This window comes from Haliaeetus leucocephalus, unplaced genomic scaffold (genome assembly GCF_000737465.1).
Source record: "Haliaeetus leucocephalus isolate CR32 unplaced genomic scaffold, Haliaeetus_leucocephalus-4.0 Scaffold657, whole genome shotgun sequence".
In the NCBI taxonomy this organism is placed as follows: Eukaryota; Metazoa; Chordata; class Aves; order Accipitriformes; family Accipitridae; genus Haliaeetus; species Haliaeetus leucocephalus.
Genome location: NW_010973093.1, coordinates 623,513 through 633,940, shown reverse-complemented (window position 1 = coordinate 633,940; position 10,428 = coordinate 623,513). Strand labels below are relative to the sequence as shown.

At 46.1% G+C, this 10,428-nt stretch overlaps 1 protein-coding gene across 1 annotated transcript; it reads left to right on the top strand.

The window, feature by feature from the left end:
* Positions 1–41: 41 nt before the first annotated feature.
* On the top strand, positions 42–6,723 carry SLC25A19 (solute carrier family 25 (mitochondrial thiamine pyrophosphate carrier), member 19). The gene is made up of 6 exons (XM_010579312.1): positions 42–270; positions 775–930; positions 1,732–1,902; positions 2,879–3,062; positions 4,227–4,357; positions 5,591–6,723. The coding sequence occupies exons 1-6, from the start codon at positions 145–147 to the stop codon at positions 5,789–5,791; spliced, it is 969 nt and encodes a 322-aa protein (XP_010577614.1). The 5' UTR covers positions 42–144; the 3' UTR covers positions 5,792–6,723.
* The last annotated feature ends 3,705 nt before the right edge of the window (positions 6,724–10,428 follow it).

Genomic DNA, 10,428 nt, shown 5'->3' with positions numbered 1-10,428 from the left:
GAGGGGAACTTTGGGCTGGGCGGTGGTCTGTGAGGGGAGGGCGGTGAGGCCGTAGTCTCTTGGCGTGGGAAGGAGCCTCTTGGCTGGGGGAGGGCTCACTGGGGCCCGTGTCCCCCTCCCAGGCTGCGGGGACGCCAGGCAGGCATGGTCGGCTATGACCCGGAGGCCAAGTGCGTCTCCTCGGTGGAAGCGGCGGTAGCAGGATCAGCATCTGGCTTGGTCAGTCGGGTCCTTGTCAGTCCCTTGGACGTCATCAAGATCCGCTTTCAGGTACCTTCCTCGCGGCATGCTTGGGGACAGGGGGTGAAAGAGCCTGTTACAGAGCAGAGCTGATCTTGTCCTGGATGAATAGGTCACCTGTGCAACCCGAGAGCAGCAAATCTGCTCGTCAGCCCTCACCTACATTGTATACAGGTTATGCAAGGTAGTAGGGCTATCTTGTGTCCACCACTTCTGTTTATATAACTTGTGTGTTTGAATGGGATCTTGTGTTTTTCATCATTTGTTCTCTTTCTCTGTTTTTCTGTATGCTTTCCACCAACTGAATTTCACCATCATCCCTACTGATTACCTTTGTGTTGCATGCATGTTTTTATTCTTTTAGAGCCCTACGTAAATAGCATCCCAGTCAGTTCTGGATGTGATTCTGTGGGAAGACAGAATGTAACCTCTTAGCATTCGTTGGCTGACAGGGTTGTGAATTCCTGAATTGGACTCTTGAACCTTGTTGAAATGCAATCTGGAATTGAAAATATTTTCTCTATTTTCCTGCAGCTTCAGATCGAGCAGCTCTCCTCCAGAAACCCAGGGGCTAAGTATCATGGCATCTTGCAAGCTGTACAGCGCATCTCCCAGGAAGAGGGGTTGCTAGCCTTCTGGAAGGGCCATGTTCCCGCTCAGCTCCTTTCAGTTGGCTACGGAGCTGTTCAGGTAAGGTGACCAGATATCATCTGGGCCCAGTGTACGTGCATAGGACTCTGCTTTGCTTCTCTTCAGACTGGCTGCGTGGGCAGATGCAGGAAGGTCCAGGTTTAAACTGTACTGATACAAGCCAGCTCCAGTCTCAAAGATGTGTAGTTGTATAATGCTGATGTACAATGCCAAAGTTAATGTTCCTGAGCTTGCTGAACGGCCTTCCTGGCCAGCCTGGAGCACAGCTAGAGCAAACCGAGTTCTCTCTGTATCAGGTGTCATAGACAAGCCCTGTTTGTTCCTAACACTTGGCTTAGCTGTTCATGTTCCAAGCTTGTGTAGTTTTTTGCTTTGGTTCACGTTGTCACCCTGACAGCTTGTTAGTAAAAAAAAAATCAATGAAGTTGATGATGATGTTTTACACAGCATTGTTATGCTTAATTTGTAAATATTAACAACACATTTTATGAGCAGTGGTTGAAAGAGTAATGGACAGCATATCCGTAATACAGCAGATACTCTTCAGGATACATGGGGCATTAAAATGAGTTTTTCATAATTCTAAATGCAAGATTTAGCAGAAATGTCAAGAGATCAGAATATCCCAAGCATTCCCTGGGCTGCTCAGTAATTTTTACAAGGTATTCTTTGAGCACATGCTCCCACAGGTTGCAAGTTGGGGAGGACTTTTGAAGGACAGAGACAGAAGGTGGTTACAAGCGGTGGGTGGAGCTCTTGTGGTGAAATGAAAGAGGAGTGGGAGATCCGTGTCAGTGATAAGGATTGACTCCTTGACCTGTGTATGTTTGTTTCTGTAAGTTCATGGCATTTGAAAGCTTGACAAAACTGGTGCACAATGTCACCTCATACAATGCCCGCGATTCCTTTGTGCACTTCGTCTGCGGTGGACTGGCTGCTTGCACCGCCACTGTTGCAGTTCAGCCTGTTGACACACTACGCACCCGCTTTGCTGCTCAGGGTGAGCCTAAGGTATGGTTGAGGATTCAATATTTGGAAATGTCATCCATAGCAGTAGCAATATTTCATGTGTATGAATACAGGAGGTTTGAAAAGTACGTAAGAGTATGTGGGCTGGAATAAAGGAGCAGGTGCTGTTATTGGGCAATGTTTGCACTGTTGCCAAGTTATCCTCTGTGCTGTTGACACAGCTTTCTTAATTATGTTTTGCTGCTCCTGATCATGTTTGACTCCTGACAGGTGATCCAGAGAAATGAGAAACTGTCCTTAACAGGATAACTCAACTTTCATTTCGGCTGTTGGCCATTTATAGAATGCATTCCACAGTCTGTTGAACATTGCATGTTTTAAACTTTCCACTTGCATAGAGTCATGTTTAGATAATGATGGAGGTGATACTTGAAACCAGTCACCTTTCACCTGTGTTTCATGTTCTTTTTTATGCAAGAATTGGTCTCCATGCTAATTAGGTCTGTGATAACTAGACTTATATGGGTTTGTATCAGAGCCATTTCTGGTTTTTTACTTACCCTGCAGTAGAATCGCAATATATATTATATGAATTCTGTGGCAGGAGCAAGCAGAGCTGTTAAGAGAAAAATAAATATCTATGATGCAAGTGGTCTCAGGCCGCAGCTCTCAGTTCTGTGCCTTGTTTCATCCCCTCAGAAGCACAGCTTGGAGTGGGATACAATGTCAGCCCAGGCCTTTCAGTGCAGAGATAACGATCATTCGTTCAGTTAGTCTCTTGTGGCTCAGAGGTAGGTTTAGGTTGTCAGGTTGCTTGTGAGAGTCACAAGGCATTAGCTGAGAATACTGTGCGAAGATGTGCAAAACCACATTGTTCATCACTTTGTGCTGAAAATCAGCCAGTTGTATTTTGGGCAGTGGGAAATGCCTGTCCTCATTACTGGGAAATAACCTGTCCTTTAGTTTGCTGTTTTTAAGCCTGTTTCACTAGAGAGTCAGCCTCTTCTTTATTGTCCAGATCTATCCTAACCTTCGCCATGCAGTGGTGACGATGTACCAGACAGAAGGGCCTCGGACTTTCTATAGAGGTTTGACCCCCACAATCATTGCTATCTTTCCGTATGCTGGTCTCCAGTTCTCCTCCTACAACATCCTGCAACAGTTTTCTGAATGGGTGATTCCAGCTGAAGAAAAGAAAGGAGGTAGGCACTTGGGACAGTGATGTCTGTGATCTGGAGAGAAAGAGAGGATGAATGCTGGTTTGGGAGACTGACATAAGCTGAGTTTTCTGTGCTATCACTCTTTCCAATGCAACATCTGAAAAGTATCTTAATTTCCCATCTCTCATTGTTACTCCTGCACACATATTGTGAAAGTAAGTATAGTCAAGTTTACAAGCAACTCATGTTATGGAATAACCATGATGGAAATGTGGATGGATGGGAAAGTGAAGTGTCACAGGCCGGGGTACTCTTCCTTGAGCTGTGTCACATTACTCATACTGTGGGAAGACAGTGCTGGTGTAATCTTTCTCTCAGTTTCATTAGTGCTGTGGGGACAGGACTCTTGGATTTCCTCAGGAAATCTGCCTGCAGATTCCAGCACAGCTGTTACAGAAGAGGATTCATTTAGCCTAATTTAAAACTGCCAAGCTCTTCATTTGATATTTTTATGTTGATTTCTAGCTCCGTTATAAAAGAACCTCCTCCTGATGGGACCTGTCACCTTGACAGTTCTAGATACCAGTGCCTCCCTGAGAGATAGGATATGTAGCATCATTGTGGTTTTGTTCCTCAATGGAATTTTAATCAAGGAAGTAGACTGTTCAGTATCATGTCTGCATATTTATTTTTAGATGGCAGAGGCTGGTGGTGGTTTTGTGCTGGGAACTCATGTTTGTCAGGAAAAATCTAATACCACAAAACTCATTTCCCACAAGCCTCTGAAATCATCAGGCAGCGTCAGCTTGTGACTTATTCCCATAAGTCACTTTGAGCCATCAGGAGTGCAAGATCTCCAGTGACTGGGCTTTTACTGGGGGACATGAAAACTTTTCCACCCACTAGTGGCAGGTTCTCTGGTGACTAGGGTTTTTTGTACAATGCCACTTGCCAGAGCAAAAACATAAATCAGCGTAATGAACCAAGATGAGCCATTACACTCGGCTCCAATGGACACTGTAAGCCTCATGTAGAAAATGCAGATTGAGGTTCTGTGGCCCAAGCTATGCAGAAGAGGTGATGTAACTTTAAAGGGCCTCTTTGGCCTTACTTCTTATGAAAAGTGATTTTTCACTTACCTCTCATGATCTTTAATCAGAACTTTTTTTTCCCTCCCTGCTATCCTCTCCCCTTCCTGCTTCTCAGGCAATGTTAAAAACCTTGTTTGTGGCAGCTGCGCTGGAATCATCAGCAAAACCCTCACTTACCCTTTTGACCTGTTCAAAAAACGACTGCAAGTGGGTGGCTTTGAGCGTGCCCGGGCAGCCTTTGGGCAGGTGAGAAATGTTGGAATTGACTGATTTTTCACGAGCATGGATTTTCATCAAGACAATTCAGAGCCAGTCCTTTGCACTAGAATGCAGTGATGATTCACCAGTGGTACCTGTTGTGTTCATATTCGGGTTGGGAGCTCCCAGGGAACTTCTGGGAGCTGAGCATTGGTCTTGCTTAATAATGGGAATAGCTGCATGAATATACTGGGTTAATTTTATGACACTGTCCAACATGCCTGTGCTCTGCCTTCTCGTCCATCTCCATCAGGTTGGCTGTCTTGGAGCTGGGGATGCGTTAGGCAGGCAAAGGGGGTTTCGAATTACTTTTCTAGTTGTGGCTTGGTATTTCTGATTCAGGACCAAATTACTGGTAGAGGATAACACTAGCTTAATGATAGGATCGCCTGGCTGTCAGGATCCTTTTCTGCAATTAATAGTTTGATACAAGGAATGAGCACCAAGTGTTCAGCATGTGTCTTACGTACCAGAACATCCTGAAATTCAAAGCAACTACTTCTGGTGTTCTTTAGCACCATCCTTACCACCTCAAAATACACTGTAAGACAAATACAGATCTTTCAAGGAACTACCTCTTTTTTCTGTGAAATGTGGAAATTGTCTTTTTTCCTTCAAATTCCTTGGATCTGAGAAGCAAATCAGTCTGTACTTCAAGAAACTCCGGGATAGGAATTTGTAGTCTTAACCCATTGCATTGGATGCTCCTCCTCTTCCAGTGAGGTACAGAATTTGTTCGTAGCATTGAGGTGTCGCAAGATGTTAAACCTCCACAGTGTGACACGATGACATGCAGATAGCTGATTTAGAGACATCTAAGTGCTGTAGCTGTGTTTTCTTTCTGTCAGAAAACTGAAAAGTTGTCCCTCCTTAGAGAGTGAAGGGGATGGAAAACAGCAGCAGCACAATCTGAAATAATTACTTCACAAACTTGTACCATAAATAATACATGCTGTTGTAGCATAAAGATTTTACGGCCATTCAATTAGAATGATCTGCCTAAGTCATTACTGATGCAAAATATGTACTTTTCCTCTACCCCACTCTCTACAAACTGGCTCTCTGAAACTTTCACTTATTTATAGTAACAGGCAGAAAGGCAATTCCAGGCTGCACGTCTAGATTATGTTTCTGTGGTATAGTTTAGGGATCTCTGTGTTCTTTTCCACATAAGTTGTCCTGGAGTTTTCTTGTTTAACCTTTTTGCCATTTCTCTCCCAGGTGCGGATGTACAGGGGTCTCCTGGACTGCATAAGGCAGATCATGCGAGAGGAGGGCCCAGGTGGATTCTTCAAGGGCCTTTCGCCCAGCTTGCTGAAAGCTGCTGTCTCTACTGGCCTTGTCTTCTTTTGGTATGAGCTGTTCTGCAGCCTGCTGTGTGCCCTGAAGAACACCGATAGCACTATGAGGACAGAAGGCTGAAAGGGGTGTGTATGTGGCTACCTGGGGTTCTCCTGGAGGAAGGGAAACTGATGGCTTTGCTCTGTTGTGAGCATGTTGGAAATGTCAGAGCTCCCAGAGCTCCACCAGCCTGCAGGAAATCGCCTCGTGGGACCAAGCAGAAGGAAAAGGCGACTGCAGTTCTTCTGAAGACACTGAACTGCTTTGCTGGAAGCTGTTCAACTGAGCACTTTTTTTCCTCTGTCTCCTCTCATATCAGCACACATTTAGTGGGGAGCGGGGGAACCAAGCAGAAAACTACCTAGCAGAGACTGTGCTCTGAAAAGGCACCCAATAAAGTGGGTGAATTCCTGTGCTTGCCCTGGATCACAGAGAGGGATCCTGGCCTAGCTAGTGCTGCATAACCAACGTAACGTCACTTCCTATCGCTGCATCTGCACAGCTTTATTTCCTTGCTTTATGGCCTGCTGTTTGCACCGTATTCTTTTTTTGGTGTTGCACAGGTAGCTCTGTCCTGCTGTTGTGAAGTCAGTTAAAACCTCTTTAGTGTGCACAGAACCTCCCTTTTCTTTGCTGCCAGCTGCTGCTTCTTGATTACCACTTGCTGGCTGTGCATTCTCAGCCACCTTAAACACAGAATCTTCTAGTGGATCATGCTGACCCAACCTTTCTCTTTCTTTAACTCTGGTGAGCTTGGTTGTATCCTAAGTGCCCATTTCTCTTCCTGCATGTCTTGCCATACATCTCTTAGGGTTTTGCTTTGCCTCGGTCATGCTTTTTACAAGTAGACCTGCAGATTAAGAACCCCGCTGTAAGGGGATTCAACACACAAGCCCAATTCTTACTTCAGTGTTCTTTGCTTTGATGCAGTGAGTAAACAAATGCTGTATAGAGTTTTAGAAATACTTAGTCTAAGTTGGAATAATGAAGAAAAAGTCCTGTGGAAACTAGTAAATGTCATTTTTGGGGTTTTTTTAAATACCACTTTTTAATGTTTCTAGCAAGTATTTCTGTAGTGGCCTCAAAACATTTCTGAACCTCAGTCCTACAGTGGTGCTAACAAATGAAAATGTTTTGACAAGATTAGCTGAAGTGAGAGGACTGAACATCAAATCAGAATTGGTTGGTTTGCCCTGGTGTTTGACAAGAAAAGGATGATTGAATTAGAGCTGCAGAAGTGTTTTTCTGGAGTTTAAAAGGTTTTGTGAATGGTAATAAAAAAAAAAACTACTCTGATTTACGTAACAGGGAAAAAGAGGAAAATTACTTTCTTCCTCCTCTTTTATTCTTTGTTTTTTCAAGCTGAGCAGGGTGTGGCTGGACCAGTGTGTGGAAGGTAGACTTCAGAGGAAGAGCCACTGATGCAAAAGCATGTTAGTTATCTGGCGAGTAGTGGATAGGGCAGAGCACTGCAGTTATTTAGAGGATGGTTTGATGGTTCTTCTCTTCATGCAGAACTTCTCGTGGCTTCTTTGCAATGTTCAGGGTGTTAATCCCAAGTGGTCTGGCCAAATTCCAGCGTGACTAATTCCATTCTGTTGACGTAACTTCTCCTGGCGATTTTGAGCATATCAGCATTGCTCACTTATCCTGAACTATTGTGAGAGGCTGTTTTTAAAGAGCAGCTGTCTCACTGGTGGCTGAGATATCTAGAGAGATTCCTTGCAAGCCTAGGCCAAATAACTTTGTGTCTGCTGTGGTTTGAGATCTTGGAGTGCAAAGTGGCTGTTTCACTGCAGGTGACTTTGAGAGCTACGTAAAATTAAATTCACTGAGCAGTGTCAGTGTCAGGCAGGAGGCTAATACATGAGCCTTGAAGAGGGAGTTAGCTGCGTGTACTCTAAAAATGGGCAGTTTTGTTTAGAGGAGAAAATGCAAAGAATGTGAAGTTTCTCAAAGTGCCTCAGTCCTGTTGACATTTTCCTGGATTATTTAGGCTCTTCTGAGATTCCCCGAAAATCTTCTTAACAATATTTTGCCTTTGTTTATTGTTCATCTGTTGTTCTTGGAAAGACATCATAATGAGTAATGAACTTAGCCTCATGACATCCTTCTGAGGGAGAGACATATCTTGTTTCAAAACAGACACAAACAGGTTGGGTTCGTTACTGTCTTTTGGCTGCTGGTAGAGAGGAATGCTGTCGTGGTTAGCAGGGACAGGACTGAAAATTTTCTGTCCAGACCTAGGCTTCCATACAAAATCAGGACCCATCTATCCTGTCTAAACATTACAGGATTCTTGTTTTCCACTTTATGTCAAAGAGCTGCTGTTAAACTGCACAAAATAGAGAGGAACTGGTTAGGAACTCAGTAGTGGGAATTGCTACCTCTGGAACAGAGTGTGAGTTGCTTTGGTTGTCACAGGGGTAAAGAATAAAAACCAAAAAACTGTGTGCTTTGCTAGGATGATGTTCCTCGAGTGTGCTGTGCAGCTTGCTGCTGATGCAGGCATACAGCTTTAGGGACGTGCAACTTGGCTGCTCTGCAGAGAGCGCAGCAATGGAGAGTATAGAGCAGCTTTTCCTCTCTGGGATATTTTTTTCCTTCACTCTAAATTAAATGAGCTTGTCTCCATCCAATAGATGGCAAAGTCAGAGTTTGAGTTATGCCAGTCTGGCCCAGGCTGTGGAGGAGATACTCCCTGGTCGGAGGGCTTTGGCACGCAGCCTGGTTTATATATCCCTTTGGGCTGTTAGTCATAAATGTTACAGGCCCATAAAGGCACCTAGTCTTCTAATGACTGAAGGAGAAAGGTGTGACAACCTCAATTATACAATATTAGAAGTTGCATCTAACAGTTGCTTCATCCTTCGCCTCTGGTCAGCAGCATCTGTCATAAATTCCCAACGTGCAGTTTGCTAACTAGGAGTCGCTGCTGGGGAAAGGACTGTGACAGCAATGTTGTTTTCACTTTGGGAATGAGACCGGTCTAGTGCGAAGCAGTAGGACAGGTCTTATTTCTGATGCTGCTCTGGCAAAATACAGGCCATTTGAAGCTAAATTTCCTAGACTAGAGGAGCGGGAGATGGAAGAGATCTCTAGTCACCTTGTTGTCCCATATGTTGGAACAGATTTGCTTTCAGAAACTACACACCAGTTCAGTTTCAAGTGACTCAATGCGGTGAGTAACTTGCTGTGAGACTGCACCGGATTTTCCCCGTTGGGATGGCTGGGATTTCACTATGATGTAATCCTATCAGCGGGGATTTGCGTTGCCTGAAATTCACCTCACAAGCTGCTCAGCAATAGCGTTTGTTTTCTTCTAGTGCCTTTTACCATCAGAATGTCCAAAAGCACTTTAGCAGGCAAAGTGTTCCAGATGAGTTGCACTGTAGTTGTTAGGGGATCCACCGTTGCTCTTTGCTGGCCTCGGACAGGAGAACATTGACGCACAAGTTCTGTGATGAACACACTGTTTCCTACAGCGCCGACTGGCTCGCTGAGTTCCTAGGACAGTCCTGTTTTCAGGAAGCTGCATAGCATCATTTTTGAAAAGAAATGAATGTTTTGCAGTTGGGTTTGGAATAGATTATATTTAATTTGGGTTTAAGTTTCTCTTGTGATGTAGAACTGTAATTCTCTGCGGCATTTTGCTGTGTTGCCTGAGTGGATCTTTTGCAGCTGCCATTGTCTGAAAGCATCCGAGCACAATGTGCACAACGCCTGCCTACCTTTGAGAAAAGGTACATTAAATATTTTGTTATGCTCATGTCTGCCTGCAGTTTGTTTATTGCTTTCCTCCTCCTGCGTACTCTCAGCTGGACCCCGCAGGACCACCATGGCCCTCCTGCTGCCCAAAAGGGGGGATAATCAGGGCCCAGAGTGTGGGGCAGCAGGAGCCGTCTGGTTTTCCCTGCCCATTGCTGGCTCCTGGATGCTCGTCACCAGCAGGCAGAGCCGTCCCATCCCCTCTGCGGTGTGGGGCGACGCTTTGGATATCGCTGTTGAGAACCGTACCAATTGGGATCGGCCAAGATCAACCGCTGTGCCCGAGAGGGACTGTCGGAGCTACGGTGGCTGCTCCTGGGCCACACACCCGTGGTGGATGGGTTCAGTCTTTGTTTATATCTACCCGGGCCACACAGCGCTGCAGAAAATGTTCCCAAACTGCTCGTTCTGCATTTCCTGAGCTGTTCTCTGGTTTCAGCAGCCTGGCTGCTCTGCTGTTTAAATGCTGCGAAGCCTTCACCCCCTGAGGCGTCTTCCCCTGTGAAACGGGTGGGACTTTAGAGAAAAAGCATCTAGTACGTTATACCACACTCGGCTCTTGTGGCAGTGAGTTGGTTTAGTGCCTCTCCCCTTTCCCGATTTTTTTCTATTCTTTTTTTTTTTTTTTTTTTGCCGCTCCGCTGCAGCCTGCCCTGGCCTGGAGGCGGGGGGGGGCGGGGATTAAACGCTGGTTTCGCCCGGAGAGCAGCAGAGCTCTCGCCGGGACAGCCCGGCCGCTGCTCGGCTGAGGAGCCCCGAGGGGGACCGGGCCGGAGGGGTCCGTGCCCCCTCCAGCCCGGCGGGGGGGGGGGGGGGAGCCGGGGAGCAGCCGGCCGTGCCTGCGAGCGCCCGGGGCGCAGGTGAGGGTGCCCGGGGGGGGGGGGGATGCGGGAGGAAGCCGCCCTTACCTGGGGGGGGTGCTTCCCGGGGAGGAGGCGGGGGAGCCGGGG